Raw genomic sequence first — 22,294 nt, forward strand, 5'->3', positions numbered from 1 at the left:
TGCTTGGAAAATCCCATGGACAGAGGAGCTTGGTAGGCTACAGTCCATGGGGTCACAAAGAGTCGGACACGACTGACTTCACTCACTCACTCACTACACTCACACATTCACACACACACACCTTTTTTCATACTGTACAACACACACACCCAAGGCACACATGTTACACATTAGTCACTTACCCACCTATACCACACACTCCACACACACATCACATTATACACTCATGGGTCATATACACTAACACGACGTTCACATGCTCACACACACCCCCCACTCCATACCCACACCCACGCACTAAACACCATGCACACCACAGGCTTTAACCACACAGTCTATTTCTCACTCCTGCAAACCTTTGGCCCAGGCCTTTGCACAGACAGTTCTTCCCTCTGAAATGTCCCTTTCCACTTTCAGGGCTGGCTGTCTGGGCTTGTCACCAGAAATCTTTTCCTAACCTTCCAAGCTTGACCCTTCAGAGTGGGAGAGCAGAAGTGGTCCAAGAATCCTCTCAAGAACCAAACCTAAAAGGAGAAGGCTTGCTTGGTCAGCCTGGGAGTAGGGAATCACAGTCTAATTTCTTCAAGTGTTCAGTTCAGTTCAGTCGCTCAGTCGTGTCTGACTCTTTGTGACCCCCAGGGACTGCAGCATGCCAGGCTTCCTTATCCATCACCAACTCCGGGAGCTTACTCAAACTCATGTCCATTGAGTCGGTGATGCCATCCAACCATCTCATCCTCTGTCATCCCCTTCTTCTCTTGCCTTCAATCTTTCCCTGCATCAGGGTCTTTTCAAATGAGTCAGTTCTTCACATCAGGGGGCCAAAGTATTGGAGTTTCAGCTTTAGCATCAGTCCTTTCAATGAATATTTAGGACTGATTTCCTTTAGGATTGACTGGTTGGATCTTACAGTCCAAGGGACTCTCAAGAGTCTTCTCCAACACCACAGTTCAAAAGCATCAATTCTTCCATGCTCAGCTTTCTTTATGGTCCAACTCACATCCATATGTGAACGTGACTACTGAAAAAACCATAGCTTTAACTAGATGGACCTTTGATGGCAAAGTAATGTCTCTGCTTTTTAGTATGCTATCTAGGTTGGTCATAACTTTTCTTCCAAGGAGCAAGCATCTTTTAATTTCATGGCTGCAGTCACCATCTGCAGTGATTTTGGAGCCCAAGAAAATAAAGTCTGTCTCTGTTTCCATTGTTTCCCCATCTATTTGCCATGAAGTGATGGGACCAGATGCCATGATCTTAGTTTTCTGAATGCTGAATTTTAAGCCAACTTTTTCATTTTCCTCTTTCTCTTTCATCAAGAGGCTCTTTAGTTCTTCTTTGCTTTCTGCCATAAGGGTGGTGTCATCTGTATATCTGAGTTATTGATATTTCTCCAGACAATCTTGATTCTAGGTTGTGCTTCATCCAGTCCAGTATTTCTCATGATGTACTCTGTTCAGTTCAGTTTCGTTTAGTCACTCAGTCGTGTCCGACTCTTTGCAACCCCATGAACCGCAGCACACCAGGCCTCCCTGTCCATCACCAACTTCTGGAGTCCACCCAAACCCATGTCCATTGAGTTGGCGATGCCATCCAACCATCTCATCCTCTGTCATTCCCTTCTCCTCCTGTCCTCAATCTTTCCCAGCATCCGGGTCTTTTCCAATGAGTCAGTTCTTCGCATCAGGTGGCCAAAGTATTGGAGTTTCAGCTTCAACATTAGTCCTTCCAATGAACACCCAGTATATAAATTAAATAAGCAGGGTAACAATACACAGCCTTGACGTATTTCTTTCCCAATTTGGAACCAATCTGTTGTTCCATATCCAGTTCTAACTGTTGCTTCTTGACCTGCATACAGATTTCTCAGGAGGCAGGTCCTGTGTTCTGGTATTTCCATCTCTTTAAGAATTTTCCAGTTTGTTGTGATCCATACAGTCAAAGGCTTTGGCATAGTCAATAAAGCAGAAGTTTTTTTTGGAACTCTCTTGCTTTTTTGATAATCCAGTGCATGTTGGCAATTTGATCTCTAGTTCCTCTACCTTTTCTAAAACCAGCTTGAACATCTGGGAGTTCATACTGTTGAAGCCTGGCTTGGAGAATTTTGAGCATTACTAGCATGTGCTGCTACTGCTGCTAAGTCACTTCAGTCGTGTCCAACTCTATGACCCCATGGATGGCAGCCCACCAGGCTCCCCCATTCTTGGGATTCTCCAGGCAAGAACATTGGAGTGGGATGCCAGTTTCTTCTCCAATGCATGAAAGTGAGAAGTGAAAGTGAAGTCGCTCAGTCTCGCTCAGTCGTGTCCGACTCCTAGAGACCCCATGGACTGCAGCCTACCAGGCTCCTCCGTCCATGGGATTTTCCAGGCAAGAGTTCTGGAATGGGTTGCCATTGCCTTCTAGCATGTGAGATAAGTGAAATTGTGCAGTAGTTTGAGCCTTCTTTGGCATTGCCTTTCTTTGGGATTGTAATGAAAGGCAGGACTTTTGCAGTCCTGTGGCCACTACTGAGTTTTCCAAATTTGCTGGCATATTGAGTGCAACACTTTCAGAGCATCATCTTTTAGGATTTGAGATAGCTCAATTGGAATTCCATCACCTCCATTAGCTTTGTTCATGGTGATGCTTTCTAAGGCCCGCTTGACTTCACATTCCAGGATGTCTGGCTCTAGGTGAGTGATCACACCATCGTGATTATCTGGGTCATGAAGATCTTTCTTTGTATGGTTCTTCTGTGTATTCTTACCACCTCTTCTTAATATCTTCTGCTTCTGTTAGGTCCATACTGTTCCTGTCCTTTATTGTGCCCATCTTTGCATGAAATGTTCCCTTGGTAGCTCTAATTTTCTTGAAGAGATCTCTAGTCTTTCCCATTCTATTGAAGTGTAACATTTCTTAAATATTGTATCTCCCCGAGCATATCATTTTTGTTGCTCTGTCTGTTGTCTCAGAATCATGGAAGTAGACCCTTTCAGAGGAGAGAGAACTTTGTGCTTGGGACCAGTAAGGGAGGACTGTGAAGCCCAGTTCCAGATCACAGCCAGGCTGGGAGGTGGGAAACCCAGTGGGCAGAAAGCAATGGGAGGCAGCTTCCAACTGGAACTAGACTGTAGGGGAAGGAGCCCAGACCTGAGGGGAATAGCCTCAGGTCAAAAGGTCAAGTTCTTAATCAGAAACATGCCTAGTTTAGAGTGAGCTGAGTTCCAGGGACTCCTTGGCCTGATTACCACTTCTGCTGCTGCTACTGCTGCTACTAAGTCACTTCAGTCATGTCCCACTCTGTGCGACCCCATAGACAGCAGCCCACCAGGCTCCCCTGTCCTTGGGATTTTCCAGGCAAGAACACTGGAGTGGGTTGCCATTTCTTTCTCCAATAGATGAAAGTGAAAAGTGAAAGTGAAGTCACTCAGTCGTGTCCTATTCTTTGAGACCCCATGGACTGCAGCCTACCAGGCTCCTCTGTCCATGGGATTTTCCAGGCAAGAGTACTGGAGTGGGTTGCCATTGCCTTCTCCAGATTACCACCTTCTAGTGGAGAGAAAAGCCCAGGTGGGCAGGCTGGCTGGAGGGCAGCACCTGAACCAGACTAGGAACTGAGATGGGGGAGGATGACCCAGCTGAAGGTGTTCTTGGAACTCAGAAAGAGGAGGGTTATCAGTCCCAAGTGCCATGCAGCGACTTCCCTGGCAGTCCAGTGGTTAAGACTTTGCCTTCCAGTGCAGGGGACATGAGTTTGATTTCGATTCTTGGTCAGGGAGCTAAGATCCCACATACCTCGCACGGTCAAAAAACCAAGTGGCACGAAGAGTTTGAGAAGGATGCGGCACCTAGGAAGCCACCTTTCTAGAACAGCGGAGTGTCAAGGTCCGCTGCAGAGCTATAGAGCCTTAAGTGGTAGAGACTGAAAGACCAAAGTCCTCTTTCAGTGAAGGGGGCTGGCCTCACACCTGTTGATGAGCGGAGCGGAGGTGGGGGCAGCAGGATGGCAAGGGGCAGGGCCTTTGATGGAGTGGGGGTCTCCACGGGGTGCGTGGGCGCCAAGTGTGGGTGCAGAAGTGCACCTGGGAAGGAGACACACAACCTTCTCCAGGACAGGAAGGACGTTGTAGACAAGGAGAGGATGTGGATATAACAAATGCGAAGGCGTTTCATCAGCTCCTCACCAGCATGCTCTGACAGCCTATTGCCATGCCCTGGGAGGTTCTCTCTGATTGCTTCAATACCAGCCATTCTGTGTCCACAGCTTTCTGTTCTTCCGGTGCATCCCTTTTTGCCATCCCCACAGTCAACTGTGAAGCCTCTCTGGCTTCCTGGCCTCTGAACACCCTTCTGGCCCAGTCCCTAAGCTCCTGGCCTAGCCCTGAAGGTCATCACTTTAACTGCTTTTCTGCAAACACCTCTAACTTCTTTGCCAGTTTTTCTGTCTCACCCCACACTCAACATCCTCTCCAGCCCCAGGGGTGTCACGCATTAGTGATTTCCAACCTCAAGCCTCAGTTCTGGTTTCTCTGCTTGGCTTTTGGACTCAGGTGGCTAGTTGCCTTCTGGTCACATCTGAGTGGAGAGGAACGAGGGAGAGGCCTGGGGTGCTGAGGGAGGGACAGAGGGGAGGGTGGAGGGGCGGGGTGGAGAAGCTGAGGGTGGGTGCTGTGTCGGGTCCAGTGGGGCAGCATGTTTGGGTTTCAGGGCTGAAGAATTCAGTCTGTGGAGCTGCTTGCAAGTTCACCTGAGGGGAGGGTTCGGGCAAGGGTTCCTGCTGTCAGGCGAACGGGGCTGGCACTTAGTTTTGTCCTTTTATCTTGACTGTCCTGTGTCCTCACCCCCCACACCAGGGGGCCTGCTGACCCCATGTTTGTTGTGTCTATGCCCTTCTCCCCAGACCTGAACACACAGACTCCCTCCCTTGTGGTTGCGGTCTCACCCTTCCCTCCCTGCTTTTCTTGAACTCAGCCTCTTGCAGTTACCCTGGTGTGGAGAAGCACTGGCCGCCGCCTCACTGAGCCCACTGCTGAACCCGCTGATGCCCAGGCCGCCCGCTTGTGTCTTGATCGCTGACTTGAGCTCGTAATTCTCCCGAATGAGCCGCACCAGCTTCTTCAGTTCCTCATTTTCCCGCACCAGCCTCTCGATCTGATGCCGAAGCCCCTCATAATTGGTGAGTAGAGACATGCCCCAGGGCAGCGGGAAGGGTGCGGCCCTCAGGAGGACGCTGCACCTGGAGGCTGCCCAGGGCCTCGGGCCTCGCCCGGGCTGAAGGAGGGCACCAGAGTTTGCAAGTCGCAAGGCTGGCCCAGTGGGCCTGGGTATTGTGAGGTCAGAGGCTGCACCTCCTCCGTGCTCTCTTTGCTCTAACAGGCTCAGCTCTCCATGCCTCCAGGCCTATGCGCTGGCCCCCTGCAGCCTCGAATGTTCCACCCCTTCCCTGTCCAGCTAGCTTTCCTCTCAAGGTGCCTCCTCTGTGGAGTTTCCCAATCCCGCCCTCTAGGCTGTCCCCACGGACGTGTCCTTTGTCAATTTGTCACAGCACTTGCCTGGGCCTATGCAGTTAGCTCTTTAGCCTGTTTCACTTCACATCAAGGGCAAGGACTGTGTGACTCGCCAGCATCCAGCAAAGGGCCAGGTGTTGTGAAGGTGGATGACCAGTGAACATTTGTTGAATGAAAACTTGTCACCTTCCTTCCTGGAGAGGGTGCCCTTTCCTGGGGATCTTAGATTTAGTTGTCAGCCTCCTCCAGGCGAAATTCTTTCTTGGACACCTGGACACCGGGCTATGCTTTCTTCTAGCCCCAGGTGCTCAGAGCCTTTCTCTGGCGGCTGGCCCAGGGGCTCCCGTGTCCAGGTACTCGGCTCCCTGAAGCTTGGTTTCCGTTTCTGTCGACTCAGCTCCCCTATTCCAAATTCCCCTGCGGTGCCCCTCCTGTGCCTGCTCTTCTCCGGATTCTTGAATTTTCTTATTGTTCTTCAAGAACCCAAGACTGCATTCCTCATCAGTTTGTAAGAACGCATATTTCTGAGTCCTTCTAGCACTTCCCCGTTTTAGAGCCATCTACTGAGAAATTCGCAGGTCTGACCTTGGCAGGAGTGAGGCCATGTCCTCGTGACCTCCACTGGTTCTGCGAGTGTCTGCTCTTGAACAGGAGGAGGTGGTGGCATCTTGTTATAAGCCAGAGTGCTCACGCTTGACAGGAGAGTGGGGATGAGGACGCAGTCGAAGATCAGCCAGGACTGGGGTTAGTCTGAGCTGAGCATTCTACATGGACCTCACAATGGGAGGCCTACCCCCACCCTCCTCCGACACCCCAGACTGTAATCCTGGCTGAATCTCTCTGGCCCTGGGGACCAGGGCTGAGCTTTCTTCAGAGGAGATCTCCTCTCGGCGTGTTCTGCTCTTAAAAGAACATCTCTGCTGGGATTTCCTCCAGCGTGTGAAAATAAGCTTATCATGGTCCAAGCCTCTTCCACCTCCAGTATTATCTCACTGTTGGCCTCTCCTTGGGTTGATGCTTTCTTTGCTGTCTGTGATGGTTACATTTTCTGGGTCAGCTTGGCTGGGCTATGGTGCTGCCTAGGAATTTGGTCAAACACTAGCCTAGTCATTGCTATGAAAGTTGACTTTAAAGTAAAGTAGATTATCCTCAATCATGTGTGTGGGCTTTATCTCGGGTTAATCAACCAAAAGCAATCATTTGAAAGCCTTAAGAAGAGAAAACTGAGGTTTTTCCAGGGAAGAAGTAGTTGTGCCTCAGCACTGTTTTAGAAATTGTCTGAGTTTCCCGTCTGCTGGTCTGCTCTGCAGACTTCGGACTTGCTATTTCCAATTGTGTGAGCCAGTTCCTTAAAATAAATCTCTTAATATGTAAGAACTCTGATACACCATCTGTATTTCCCTTTGTACCAGTACTGCTTTCTTTATATATATATGTGCATATATAACATCAACTGTATGGAGGGCATTGTGCTAGAAATTAGGGGTTCAGTGTCATAATCAGGCATTATTCCCACCTTACTGGTCATATTGAGTACAGAGGAGAGCAGCTGTGAATTGAACAATCACACGTAAATGTCAGATTACTGCTGTGATGAATGTGTGGTGCCCGGAGAAGGTGTGGTGGGCGGGTTAGACCCAGTCAGCTAAAGGCAGCCTTCCCGGAGGAAGTGATGATTGAAATGATATGAGGGAAGACTCTGGTGGGAGAAGAACTTTCTAGCAGGCATGACAGCCCATGCAGAGGCCCTGGGTCTGTGTGCTCCACGGAAGGGACCGCAAGAGGCTGGCTGAAGTGATGGGCTGGAGGAGGGGAGCTGCTGTGTGTGCGGAGGAGGACAGAGGGCCCAGACTGTGATCAGGCCTGGTGGCCGTGGGGCTGTTGATCTTCATTCTAAGGGCCTCGTGAAAGCCTGAAGGGCTTTAAGAAGGGAGTGTGGGAATGGACTGGAGAGAAAGCCGCTGAGTCGAACACAGTAAGGAGGCTGCCACAGTTACCCAAGCAAGTAACGCAGGTGGCTTGAACACGGGTGGTGCCAAGGAATGAAGTGGATGGGGTTGAGAAAATTTCGGTGGGTACTGAGTGGACTGGTATCCAGCATGGTTGTGAACAGGGACAGCACCACAGTTGCTGGCATGTGTGCTAGGGCTGCTGGTGACACCAACCGAGAGGGAACAAGACCAGGTTTAGAGCAAAGACCCCAAATCAGGTTTGGAAGTGCTGCTGAGAGTGGGTGCCGTTGAAGCCTCCAAGGAGTTCATTCAAAGAGGCAAATCTTCCTACTCCGGTCCCACGGGAGAGCCTGCCATGTATGCTAGAAAGATATCATTTGGGGTTCATCAGCTTTTAGACAGCAATTGAAGCCACAAGAGTGGGTGAGGCCACCCAGAAATCAGTAAGTCAGAAAGGCAACAGGCTTTGGGCCTCCTGTGCCTCAAAGAGCAGCACAAGCCTGCAGAGAGCACAGGACAGAAGTGCCGCGGGAACTCGCACTCCCCTCGGGCTCAGCAGGAATTCTCTGCAGACAAAACTTCAGTGTTTTCCCACTCACTTATGCTGAGTCAGACACCCTCTGGTATTGGGCCACTGGCTTTTGCACAGTTTGTCCCCATTCAGATTTACCTCATTAGATTCTGCTCTGCGTGCCAGCTTGGTGAGGCCCTCAGGGATCTTTGCTCCCGTCTTGGCTGAGGATGCTTTGTAGGTTTAACAAGCTTCCTTTTAAAGCCATCTTCTCAAGAAGATGGTTGAAGAACAGGGGGCTTTATTTAACCTGGAGCCTTCTGTCTGCACCTCCTTCACTTCCCATACCCCTTGTGGGGAGGGGTCAGTCGCATGTGGCCAGCGCACATCAAGCAATACCGGCCACGTCATCATTTCAGTCCTATTTAACCGCAGGGTCTGCGAGCTTGCAGTCACATCCTGGTGCTGATGGGGAGCTCCTGGGAGGGATCTGCCCAGTCTGTGCCCTACAGGGTCAGCTGGCTTCTGACTACCAGCACCCTCCAGTACTGCTGACAGTCCTAACACCCCCTACCCCAGGCAGATGGTACAGACACCTCCTCCTCTGGGCGAGGTACTGAGGCACCACCCTCCAAGTGCCTGGGCTTCCCAGGTCCCTAAGACCAGCCCATGCTTCCTACCTTTTCCCAGCTGTCAAGGTTGGGGTTTGGGGCAGGCTGCCGAGTCTCTGGCCTGCTCTTCCTGCCTCCAGCCTCAGCCTCTCTGCACAGCTGCCAAGAGGTCTTTCTGACCCTCTGTTGGATGCAGGCTCCACTTGGGGAAGACAGGTGCTGTTGTGGGAGGACGAGGGTCACAGCACATACTGCTCTGCACCCCTGAGCGCAGGACAGGGCCCAGAAAACAATAGGTGCTCAAGAAACACACAAACTTTTTTCCTCTTTTCTCAAATAATTCCCACCATAGAGCTGGAGAAGGCACGTTGGCTAGTGGTAGAAGCAGGCCAGGTGCTAGCTGAGTGTCTGAGGACGGGCCTCTGGGTTTCTGAGGGAACGGCTGCCCCTCCCTGCCTCTAGAGGCCTGGGGAGGCAGCGGCCTGGGAGGAGCAGGGGACCCTGCACACCAGCCTGGGGTCCTGCCAGCCAGAGTCGGGGAGAGAGCCTCAGAGGAAAGCCTCTCCAGGTGCTAGTTAGAGGCAGAGTGTTCTGGGAATGAGACCTTGGTCACCAATGGGGGTCATCCCGTCACCCCTTGTAAAGGGGGTAGTTAGAGGCCAGGACAGGGGCAGGAGGGCCCTGTCAGGCCCTGGAGCCCGGCAGCATCTCCTGTAGGGCCCTCTCTGCCTTTTACGAAGCATCATCTGAGGGCAGCCAGGAGGAGGAGGAAGGTGGGGCAGCATTACAGAGGGGAGGGGATGGGGACCGGGCTGCTGGGGATGTGTGTGGTTGGGGTTCAGGCCCTCGGACTCCAAAAGCCTCAGCCCAGACCTGTGTCACTCCTCACTCTGACCCTCGGTTGATGTCTACTCCTACTGCAGACCCCAGCGTGGGAGCCCGCCTCAGGTCCTGCCGTCAGCAGCATCAGAGTGATTGCGCGTCAGGCCTCGGTGTGGCCGCGTGGCCCCAGCAGCCCCCATCTGGGTGCCTCTATCCCTTCATCTGTCGTGATAGGCGATGTGCTACCTCCTCCCCCTGCTGTGTGAGGCCCGAATGAGGTGATGTGTGTAACACAGCAAGGGCTGTGTCTGGTGCAAGGGAAGAGCTAAATGCATTTTCTCATCAGCCCAGAGATCTTGACAGCCTGCCAGATGCCAGGCACGTTGTGGGGATAGCAGGGAGCAAACAAAGAACCTCTGCTCTCTCTGGCTCCATTTCCATGGCCAAGAGCTGCCCAGGGCAGGGCAAGCCTGAAGCTGGAGGGGGAGGGGGAACCCCAGGCTCCTTGGCCCTGTTCCTTGACTGGTGGGCACTCTCAGAGCCTCGGAGGGGAGACAGAGGGGTGTGGAGGTGGGGGACCCTAGCCAAGGACTGCCTGCCAGTAAGGGTAAGGGGTGACTGTGGACATGTGGCCTGCTGAAGCCTCAGCCCCCGGTCAGCCAGCTCGTGACGCCATCTCATAAGGCTTCTGTCAGGACCGTGCGTTTGGTTATCTGGTCCACTGCCGGCATCGCCGCCATCTCTCACCGCTGCAGGGAACCCAGCAGAAGCCTGCTGCCTGCTGGCAAGCACGTGGGCTGCTGACAGAGAAGGAGGTGAGGGTGGTGGTGATGCAGGGTGGGAGGAGGAGTGATGTGGGGAAGGCTGAGCAGGTGGAGATGAGGCCTGCAGTGCAGAGAGGTCAGAGGGCCTCTCTGACAGGCAGCTCTTGGGAGGAGACTGGAGGCGGATGTGGGACAGGAAGTGAGGGTGTTGAGGGCAAAACCTTCCTGATGGAGGGACGGGCAGTGCAAAGGCCTTGGGCATGCGAGCAGCTGTGGTGCACTTTTGAAGACCAGCCAGCAGGCCTGCAAGGTGGAGTGGAACGAGCCCTGAAGACAGAGGGGTCCACGTAGAGACAGAGGCGAGGTGTCGAGGGGAATACAAGCACTTTGGATCTTACACCTGGTGAGATGCTGAGGCTTGGAGGGTTTTGAATGGAAGAAGGAGCTTAATAGATAGTCCACATGATTATATGACCTTGGGACTGGGGCTGCAGGACCCTCGTCACTGTTAGGTCCTCGGGTCCACTTCCAGCGCTTCCAGGGCTCTAAGTCAGCCCCGCAGAGCAAGTTCACGGGCCCTGCCTGGCCCTGCCACCTCCCTCGCTCCTCAGCCTCTGGGTAAAGTCCAGACGTCTCCGCCTGCCTGCACCTCCCCACCTGCACCTCCTCGCACACACCGACTTCTGCTTGCCGCACGCCTCCCCAGCCCTTGCACAGCTCCTGTGAGCCATGTCCATCCCTGCTCCAGGTGCCTTTGTGACAGGCCCTGGCCAGCCCTGCAGCTGAGGGCAGATCTGCTCCCAGCCCTCAGCTCAGCCCAATATGAGTAGAACCATCGGGGGCCTTTCATCAGGAGTCTCTGTGAGCATGGAGGGAAGTGGCAGGGGACAGGGCCGCCTGGTTTTAGGCCTGAATCTGGAGAGCAGTGTTTAAATCTTCGCTTGCCTTTGGCCGGCTGGCTGGGAGAGACACCATGAGGTCACGGCAGGCAGGGCTGTCACCTTTGGGAAGTGAGTTTGTCTTAAAAGTCAGATGACCCAGAGGTGAGGTCAGGGCCTGCATGTAGGGCTCAACATCTGGTTGCGGTGACAGACTTTGGACACTTGGGGTCTTCATCTGCGTATGCTCAGGGCTCGCAGAGGAATAGCTGCTGTAAGGGGAGCAGCTTGAGGCCAGCAAGCACACACCAGGCTGCTCTGATAAGCTGAGGGTCAGATGGTGGGATTGACACAGGATTAGAGCCCAACCCAGGGGCATTGGCCATCCCCGTCATCTGCCACTGAGGCCTCCAGCTCCCATGCCTGCAAGTGAGTCCTGGGTGAGGCTCTGGGCCAGAGGTCAGCCTGTTCACCGTTACCTAGGCTCTGGCTGGATCTGGGTGGCACACTTGCCCCTACTTCTTCCTGTGATTTTTTTGGCCAGCCCTTACTGCCTGGTCCAGTATCCTTGCCTGGAAAATCTCACGGACTGAGGACGGAGGAGCCCGGTGGGCTGTAGTCCATTGGGTCACAAACAGTCTGGTACGACTGAGTGCCTAACACTTACACTTACTGCCTGGTCCTAGGAACATGTCTCTTCTCTCTTCCCTTCTGCAGTGGACGAGAAGTAAAGACTTTCCCAAACCAGTTTCCTCGGAATCTGCCATGGAGTCCCAGGTTTTTGACCTGAGCCCCTCTCTAGAGCTAGGCTCACTTGCTTGGTGGTGGTGACGGACACCTACTTAGGCTGATCAGTGTTCATTCTCCCTGCTCCAACCCTCTCTCCCTAGCATCTTCCACCACAGCACTTCTGGCCAACATCCCTCAGGTGGGAGACTCTGATCCCAGGACCCTCTTCAGCCTCTGTGGGTCCTTGAGCCACAGCCTGAGGAATTTCATGATACAATTTTATGATGTAGTTGTTGTTGTTATTTAGTCTCTAAGTCATGTCAGACTTTTTTGCAACCCTATGGATCACAGCCCACCAGGGCTTCTCTGTCCATTGGGTGAGTACCCTTGGTTCAGCTGGATCTCTTAGTCTGTGGTGTTACTGAAAAAATCTGGTTATAGGAGGGAATCCTAAAAAAATACAGTTTTGCTAAAATGCTTGTTTTGAAAATGTGAATTTGTTTCAACATGATTGATATATTTGGGAACAATTTGAACAGAGGCAGATTTATTTTTCTCTCTTTTTGGCCACACTGTGTGGCACGTGGGATCTAAGTTCCCTGACCAGGGATCGAACCCATGCCCTCTGCAGTAGATGCATGGAGTCTTCATCACTGGACCTCCCGGGAAGTCTCAAACTTCCTTTGTTTATGTGCAATTTTGTTTATGAGAAATAGATGAAAATAGAAAGTAAAAACTGCACCCAGCTGAATGGACCACAACCACCTAGAGATGTGCAGGACACACACCTCAGACATCTGCCAGCTGCTCCAGTTCACCAATCAGCACCATGCTGAGCCATACCCCTATATCTGTGTTACAATTTCCCATCCGATTTCAGACACTTCACAATAACCCACAAGCCACAACCTTTCCCCCACCCACTTCTGTAAACTGGCTTCACGTCTTCTTCAAGGTAAACCCCACATTTATTATAGTATTCCTGTATTTCTTAACCACGTAACATAAGTAAACCTGTGCTGTTATTTTTATCACGTTGTTAAGACTTTTTGAGTGTATCGTTGGTGACATTTCTGCGTACTGTGCTTCTAGCCCTGTTTTCCTCAGAAGCCTTGTGGCGTTTCTTGTGCTGGTTGGACATGGCGGGGCTGCTGGTGGACTCTGGTGGTTCCTCAGCCCCTGGAAGCCACGGCCTGTGAGCTGGCACTCAGCATCCTGCCTGCTGCCTCCCGCCGTCTCCAGGATGGAGTGCTCCTCCGGGCGGCCGGGACACTCTCCCAGGCCCCTTGAGAGAATCACCGGTGGCAGGACTAATTCTTTCTCTGGGGGTGTCACCTGCACCTTGAGGGAGCCCTCCCATTGCCACCGCACCTCCACACTGGACCCAGACAACGCTGTGTGCTCTCTGATGCACAAGGCAGCCCAACAAGGATGAGACTTATTGAGCTGTGTGCCATGTACCCTGCCGGGCATCAGGTGACTGTGGTGGCACCACATACATTATGGAAAATTACAGTAAGTGGGGCACACGGACCAACAGGCAGACAGAGAGCACACAGCAGGCGAGGTCTTGACTGGGGACACTGAGGCAAAGGCCGTCTGGCCCTGGTGGGGCGTCAGGGGCTCATCCCAGAGGAATGAGTTCTGAAGATCTCCTCTCTCAGAAGGAGCCAGGTTAGCGGGCTGTTGGCTGGAGACAGGAAGGGGAAGGTGCAGAGGCCCGGAGTCCAGGCAGTTTGGTGCAGCTGAGGTGTGCAGAGGAGGAACTGGGGGCTGCTGGGTGGTCACCAGGGGCAGACCACTCAGGGCCCTGAAGCCCCTCAGAAAGCATGGACTTTATCCTGGGTTGTGGGTGGTGGGGAAGGCTGTACCTTTGAAAGTGTGTGTGTTGGCTTCCTCAGCTGTCACATGGACAGTGTGGTGTCAGTACCAAAATGTTGAGCCCCCCTGGGCTGTGCTAGGCAGTCCAGCACCACATTTGTTCTTCCCAAACTGGGAAATGCCCCTGTGAGAAACTACATCTTCAATGAGCAGTCAACAAAGAATATTTTAGTTCCAAATGTACTTTTAATTATTGTTAATTTTGAATTTAGTTACTTTGTGGTCAGAGAACAATTTGTTATAATATTGTTCCATGTAGCTGTCATTCTTTCATTTTGATATGTACAATAGTTTATACATCCATAATCTTGTCTGTGGAAATTTGGTTTGCTACTATGAACAGACACCATGAACTTTCTTATACATGTCCTCAGGGGTACATGTGCAGAAATTTATCTTGGACATATCTAGGAGTAGAATTCTGGGTTGTAGAAATGAAAGTTTCCAACTTCACAAGATAATGTCAAATTTATTTGCTGTTTGACTTACTTACCAGCAAAGTGTGAAGTGATCCAGTTGCTGTATCTCTTCTCCAGAACTCAATATTGTCAGACTTCTTGATTTTTTTCCAGTTGATATTGACTGATATCTCATTGCAATCTTGATTTCATTCAACAAGTCAACAAATGTCTATTGAGTGCTTACTCTGTGCCTGGCACTGCTTTAGGACTAGATTTGCAATCCCTTGATAATTTACGAGATAAACGTGTCATCATGTTTCATGGACATTTGTGAGATACACATTGCCATGTCCATCAGGGGGTCTTCTTAGTCTATTAAATATCCAGCTCCACCTTCAAGACGACCAAAGACCACCATCTGTTCAGACATGCAGGGAACACAGATGGCCAGCAGTGGGGCTACATCATCTTTTTCTAAAGCAATCATGGAGTGATCTTTTAAAAAAGTATTTATTTGTTTATTTATTTGGCTGCACCAGGTCTCAGTTGCAGCACACGGGATCTTTAGTTGAGGCAGGGGAACCCTTAATTGCTGCATGTGGGATCTAGTTCCCTGACCGGGGATCAAACCTGGGCCCCCTGAACTGCGAGCATGGAGTCTTAGTCTCTGCATCACCAGGGAGGTTCCCATGGAGCAATTTATATAGCCATCAAGACTACATGTTTGGATCTTAGGTGTTAGCCCACACACAAGGGGATGAGATCCACACTGGGCAGGGCTTCCAAATCCTATGCTTCACAGGAGCCATATGTCTTGCAGCAGTTGCATAGACCTAGCTTCCAGAGTCTCCACAAGGGACATGCTCTGTTTCAGGAGTCACTTTCCTCCAGGAAGCTCAGGGTTATGGCTTCTCTCAGACATTCATGGTTCATTTCTAGTTTCTCCCTGTTTTCACACGCAGCTTCCAATAGGGGTGATTGTTACCATAAGCAGTGTCCCTAGTTAAATCATTAACATTCTACCTGTATCTGGTTACCAGGGGCCATAGCTAGACAGTTAACCAAAGGTCAAATTCTTTTTTTTTTTTTCAAAGGTCAAATTCTTAAGCAGAAGAAGAAATGGTTTGTTAACCTTTTGCCCACATTCATTGGAAACAAACAAACTATTGAGGTGCAATTCTCACACAATAAAATGTACCCATTTTAAGCAAACAGTTTGATGAGCTTTGAAAAACGTGTGTACCGTGTGATCACCACTACAATGAGGTATAGAATTTCTCTGTTACCTCCAGAATTTCCCTGTGCTTTTCCCTAGTAATCCTCACTTCCCATCCCTGGTCCTCACAGGTTAGTCTTCTCTGGAGGAGTAATCAGTGTATGTTCCTTTGTGTCTGGTTTCTTTCATTCAGCCTGACGTTTTTGAGAGACATCCTTGTGGGTGTCTGCATTACTAGTTTGTTCCTTTTTATGGCTGAGTAGTATTCTGTTATATAACTATCACAATCCCTGGACATTTTAGTCATTTTTGTTGTTGTTATGATGAATAAAGAGTCTATGGACACTTGTATAGTGTATAAATCTTTGGATAAAAGATAGGAATAGAACTGCTAGATCATACAATTCAGTTCAGTTCAGTCGCTCAGTCGTGTCTGACTCTTTGCGACCCCCATAGACTGCAGCACGCTTCCCTGTCCATCACCACCTCGCGGAGTTTACTCAAACTCATGTCCATCGAGTCAGTGATGCCATCCAACTGTTTCATCCTCTGTCACCCCCTTCTCCTCCTGCCTTCAATCTTTCCCAACATCAAGGGTCTTTTCAAATGAGTCTGTTCTTCACATCAGGTGGCCAAAGTATTGGAGTTTTAGCTTCAGCATCAGTCAGTCCTTCCAATGAATATTCAGGACTGATTTCCTTTAAGATAGACTGGTTTGATCTCCTTGCAGTCCAAGGGACTCTCAAGAGTCTTCTCCAATACCACAGTTCAAAAGCATCAATTCTTCGGCACTCAGCTTTCTTTATAGCCCAACTCTCACATCCACCAGGGTTCCCTGGTGGCTCAGAGGTTAAAGTGTCTGCCTGCAATGCAGAGACCCAGGTTCAATCCCTGGGTTGGGAAGATCCCCTGGAGAAGAAAATGGCAACCCACTCCAGTATTCTTGCCTAGAGAATCCCATGGACGGAGGAACCTGGTAGGCTACAGTCCACGGGGTCACAAAGAGTCGGACACGACTGAGTGACTTCACTTCACTTAACTTCTTCACTGAAAAAACTATAGCTTTGACTAGACGGACCTTTGTCAGCAAAGTAATGTCTCTGCTTCTTAATATTCTGTCTAACTTTGTCATGGCTTTTCTTCCAAGGAGCAAGCATCTTTTAATTTCATGGCTACAGTCACCATCTGCAGTGGTTTTGGACCCCCCAAAAATAAAGTCTGTCACTGTTTCCCCATCTATTTGCCATGAAGTAATGGGGCTAGATGCCATGATCTTTGTTTTTTGAATGTTGAGCTTTAAGTCAGCTTTTTCACTTTCTCTTTCACTTTCATCAAGAGGCTCTTTAGTTCTTCTTTGCTTTCTTCCATAAGGGTGGTGTCATCTGCATATCAGAGGTTATTGATATTTTCCCCAGCAATCTTGATTCCAGCTTGTGCTTTATCTAGCCCAGCATTTCACATGATGTACTCTGCATATTTCTTTGCATTGATCACTGAGGAAGGCTTTCTTATCTCTCCTTGCTATTCTTTGGAACTCTGCATTCAGATGGGTATATCTTTCCTTCTCTCCTTTGCCTTTTGCTTCTCTTCTTTTCTCAGCAATTTGTAAGGACTCCTTAGACAACCATTTTGCCTTTTTGCATTTCTTTTTCTTGGGGATGGTCTTGATCTCTGCCTCCTGTACAATGTCATGAACCTCTATCCATAATTCTTCAGGCATTCTGTCTGTCAGATCTAATCCCTTGTATCTACTTCTCACTTCCACTGTAAGGGATTTGATTTAGGTCATATCTGAATGGTCTAGTGGTTTTCCCTACTTTCTTCAGTTTAAGTCTGAATTTGCCAATAAGCAGTTCATGATCTGAGCCACAGTCAGCTCCCAGTCTTGTTTTTGCTGACTGTATAGAGCTTCTCCATCTTTGGCTGCAAAGAATATAATCAATCTGATCTCAGTATTGACCGTCTGGTGATGTCCATGTATAGTCTTCTCTTGTGTTGTTGGAAGAAGGTGTTTGCTATGACCAATGTGTTCTCTTGACAATCTCTGTTAGCCTTTGCCTGCTTCATTTAGTACTCCAAGGCCAAACTTGCCTGTTATTCCAGGTATCTCTTGACTTCCTACTTTTGCATTCCAGTCCCCTATGATGAAAAGAACATCTTTTTTCTGGTGTTAGTCCTAGAAGGTCTTGTAGATCATCAAAGAACCATTCAACTTCAGTTTCTTAGGCATTTACTGGTTAAAGCATAGACTAGGATTACCGTGATATTGAATAGTTTGCCTTGGAAACGAACAGAGATCATTCTGTCATTTTTGAGATTGCACCCAAGGACTGCATTTTGGACTCTTGTTGACTGTGAGGGCTACTCCATCTCTTCTAAGGGGTTCTTGCCCACAGTAGTAGATATAATGGTCGTCTGAATTAAATTCACCCATTCCAGTCCATTTTAATTCATTGATTCCTAAAATGTTAATGTTCACTCTTGCCATCTCCTGTTTGACCACTTCCAATTTACCTCGATTCGTGGACCTAACATTCCAGGTTCCTACGCAATATTGTTCTTCATAGCATTGGACTTTACGTCCATCACCAGTCACATCCACATCTGGACGTTGTCTTTGCTTTGGCTCCGTCTCTTCATTCCTTCTAGAGTTATTTCTCCACTCTTCTCCAGTAGCATATTGGGCACCTACCGACCTGGGGAGTTCATCTTTCTGTGTCATTTTTTTTTTTTTTTTTGCCTTTTCCTACTGTTCATGGAGTTCTCAAGGCAAGAGTACTGACATGGTTTGCCATTTCCTCCTTCAGAGAACCATATCTTCTCAGAACTCTCCACCATGACCCATCCGTCTTGGGTGGCCCTATGGCTCATAGTTTCATTGAGTTAGACAAGGCTGTGGTCCATGTGATCAGTTTGGTTAGTTTTCTGTGATTGTGGTTTTCATTCTGTAAATATCTGTTATAAACTGCCAGATTGTTTTCCAAAGTGGTTATACTATTTTACTTTTCCACTGGTAAATGAGAATTCCAGTTGCTCTGCATCTTTGGCAATATGCTAATGTAAATCTTTTAATTTTAGCTGTTCTACTGAATGTAGAGTGGTATTTCATTGTAGTTTTAAATTGCATGTCCTTGATGGCTAATGATTTTGAAAACAATCAAAACGGCATACTGGCCGTTTGCATATCTTCTTTTTTATATGTAGTTTTTAAACTTGATACATTGTATTTTCATTTTTATTCAATTAAGGAAATTTTCTCTCTTTTTTTGGCTTAGAGGCTTGCGGGATCTTAGTTCCCTGATAAAGGATGAAACCTGCACCCCCTGCAGTGGAAGCACAGAGTCAACCACTGGACTGCCAGTGAAGTTCCTATGTATCTTCTTTTATGAGCTTCCTAAAATTTTTTGCTCATTTAAAAATTAGGTTGAGTGTCTTCTAATTATGACATTCCCTGGCGGCTCTGAGGTAAAGAAACTGCCTGCCAATGCAGGAGAGTGGGTCGGGAAGATCCCCTGGAGAAGGAAATGGCAGCCCACTCCAGTATTCTTGCCTGGAGAATCCCACGGACAGGGGAGCCTCGTGCATTACAGCCCACCAGGCTATAAAAGAGTCAGACAGGACTTATCACTGAACAACAACAACAGCACTTGTATGTCTGGATACAACTGTAACCCTTTGCAAATACATGTGTTGCAAATATTTTCTGCAAGATGTGGCTTGTCATTTTATTTCCTTTTCAAGAGCAAAAGCTTTTAAGTTTATCAAAAAAATTTTTAAATGGTCTGTGCTTTTTGTGTCCTATTTAGGAAATCTGTCTACATTTTATCTAGAAGTTTTTATAATTTAGCTTTCATATTTAGGTCTATGGTCCATTTCAAGTTAATTTTTGTATCTGTTGTAAGGTAAGGGTGGGGGTTCTTTCTCTTTAATATCGATAGCTAATTGTTCTATTACTATTTGTTTAAAGAAATATGTGTAGTATATATCTGGATTTTCTATTCTGTCCACTGATCTGTGTGTCTCCCTTAGTACACTATTATACTGTCTCGATCATTACAGCTTTACAGAAAATTTTGAAATCATGTCCTCCAACCTTGTTCCTTTTCAAAACTCTTCCGGCTTTTTTAAGTCTTTCATGTTTCCATATATACTTAAGGTGTTTGTCAATGTCTACAATAAAGCCTGATAGGATTTTCATTGGAATTGTGTTGAATTTCTAGATCAATCTGGAAAGAACTGATATCACTATTGAGTCTGATGCTTGAACCTGGTACATCTCTCTATCTTTCAAAATCTCAGAAATGTTTTGTAGTTTTTAGTAGACGTGCGTTGCACACATTTTGTTGTTTATCACTGTGAAGAAGCATAGCAGACCTGAGACTGCCACCCTCAGAAAGCTCTGCTTGGCCTTGGTCATCTGGGAATTTGATTTCAGAGAGTTCCCATAATTCTCCGAACTGATAAACTGATAAAAATGGCTCGCTGTGCCCAACTCTTGGTTCAAACAATGTGGCTTATGCTGAGCTTGTGATTTCCTTCTGAGAGTCTGGAATTTGGGTTGCTGCTGGGCAGAGGGCACCTGTATGACCAGCCCCCTATGAGAAGCTTCGGCACTGGGATTCTAATATGCTTCCTTCATAGACAACATTGCACACGTATTGTCCCAACTCGTTGCTCAGAGAATTAAGTTCATGCTGTGTGACTCCACAGGGAGAAGACTCCTAAAAGCTTGCACTGGATTTCCTTCACATTTTGCCCCAAGTCTTTTTTCTATGCAGATTTTGCTTCATATCTTTTCTGTGTAATAAATCATTGCCATGAGCAGGAGTATAGGGGAATCCTGGGTTCTAATGAATCAACAAACCTGAGAGTGATATTAGGGAGCCTCTGCCATAATCTCTATGCATTCTATGGTTTTGTGATGTACATATAGTTTTAATTTTTTATGTTTGTGGCTATGTATAGTTTATGACTTTTTATTGTTGACTTGTATCCATGACCTTGTCAAACTCTTTTGTTAGTTCTAGTAGGTTTTCGGTAGATTTCTTAGAATTTTCTATGTACATGATCATGTTGCTATAGATAAACACACCTTTTCTCCTTGTCCTATTGTGCTGGTTGGGGCCTCCAGTATAATATTTTGCTATTGTTTTTGAGGAAACCTTTAGACGTCTTTATTGCTTGGGGGGCAGGGCCTGGGTATGGGCAGTCAGCTTCCTCTTCCCCATCACAGGTGTCCTGTGGGCGGTACTGTGCTTCCAGGTGCAGAGGGTGGCCCACATGGTTGCAGACAGTGGTCCGTGTGCTGGATTCCTGCTTTACAATGACCTCACCACTGTCTGTCCTGTGGAGAATCCACCTGTTGTAGTGGAAGGTGTCTCAGGGCCACAGATGATTGGGTTCTGAGCCAGGTGTCTGCTGGTTCCTCTTCATCAGGAGGCTGCAGCAGTTCCGCGAGACCATCCATGCTAACGCAGGGACCTGGTGGCAGAAAAGGTGCCCGTGTCTAAGAGTCTCCTTTTTATAAGGACACCAGTCATGTTGGATTAGGGGCCACCTCACTCCAGCACAACTGTATCTTTTTTTTTCCAAATAGAAGTATAGTTGATTTACAATGTTGTGTTAGTTTCAGGTGACTCAGTTATATATGCATAATGCATATGCGTGCTCAGTTGCTTTAGTCATGTCCGGCTCTGTAGCCGGCCTGTAGCCCACCAGGCTCCTCTGTCCATGGGATTCTCTAGGCAAGAATACTGGAGTGGATTGTCATACCCTCCTCCAGGGGATCTTCCTATCCCAGGGATCAAACCCGAGTCTCTTATGTCTCCTGCATTGGCAGGTGGGTTCTTTACCACTAGGGCCACCTGGGAGGCCCCTCAGCTCTCTGGGGTCAAACCCTGTTTCTGGATTGTTCACATCCTTGATTCCTGGTTCACCTTAAGGAGTCGCAGATGGCTCCTCAGCAATCACCGTTGGGGTGGCGGCATCTGCTGGGCCGCAGGCATCGCGTTCCCTTTTGGGAGCCCTCACTCACATTTGGAGGCCCGAAATAGCTGATGGCTGTGACATTTCTTGCCCACCAATATGGCAAGAAATCTTTCATTTCACAAGGCCTTCTTCAGTAGCATAGATGGGAGTTGAGAAGTTCAGCTGTGTGTATGTGTGTGTGTGTGTGTGTGTGGTGGGCGTTGTTTGAATATGGGGAGTTCTTCAAGGTCCCCAGTTCCTGACAAGCCTGAGACAAAGCAGAACTCAGGAACTCAACGTTTTGGTGGCAGATGGGCCAATCCATGCTGATGCCTGGGGCGCAGTGTCTGGGTTCGGTGGGGAAGGGCTGCCTAGGGAGCCACCGCGCCTGCCATCAGTGCCTCCCCTCCCAACGCCTCACGCCCCCCAGGCCAGGCCCTCACTGTGGGCCTCGCTGATTTTCCTGCCTTTACTCAAACCACTTCCAGGCTCTTCACTGGAAGGTCCCAGTGGTTCATCCCTGCATGCAGAAGAGTTCGAACTCGAGCTCTGCGTCCACAGCTGACACACTGACCTCGACCCTCCACTATGCTCTCACCTCCTTGCTCTTCCACCTACTCCCCCAGATAGGCCTCCACAAGTTTCCTGGGCTTTCAGTTCTGCTGCCTGCACTCCTCAAGTGCTTCCCACTGATGCTGATGCTGACCAGAGTCCAGAGTCTGTAGTGCTCCTGCCTGGTCTTGGGGCAGTTGGTGCCTGGGCGGCTCATGCCGCATAGAGTTCCCACTCCTTCCACGATCTACGCTGACGGCACACCCACTCTGGACTAGATGCTGGCCTGAGTGTCAGGATGCGCAGGTTGCGTGCCTGTCCTGAAGGCTCCTCCAGCTCCAGAGGCTGAGGGCAGCACTGGTTAGCAGGGCAGGCAGCACAGGGCACCTATGGGCTGCTGAGTGCGTGGGGTCTTGTGCTGCCCACATGGTGCTTTTCAAAAGCGGGCGCAGTGATGATGCTGAGACTCTGTGTCCTTTAATCTTTCTTTAAAAAATATGGATTAATTTGGCTGTGCCGGG

At 49.0% G+C, this 22,294-nt stretch overlaps 1 protein-coding gene across 1 annotated transcript in view; it reads right to left on the reverse strand.

Annotated features, from left to right (window-relative positions):
• SPATC1 (spermatogenesis and centriole associated 1) overlaps window positions 1–5,172 on the reverse strand; it is a 31,096-nt gene extending 25,924 nt beyond the window's left edge. Inside the window, exon 1 of the mRNA XM_040261565.1 lies at window positions 4,962–5,172. Coding sequence (XP_040117499.1) covers window positions 4,962–5,172 — 211 coding nt within the window. The remainder of the gene's footprint in view (window positions 1–4,961) is intronic.
• Window positions 5,173–22,294: the final 17,122 nt, after the last annotated feature.

This window comes from Oryx dammah, unplaced genomic scaffold (assembly GCF_014754425.2).
Source record: "Oryx dammah isolate SB20612 unplaced genomic scaffold, SCBI_Odam_1.1 HiC_scaffold_19, whole genome shotgun sequence".
NCBI lineage: Eukaryota > Metazoa > Chordata > Mammalia > Artiodactyla > Bovidae > Oryx > Oryx dammah.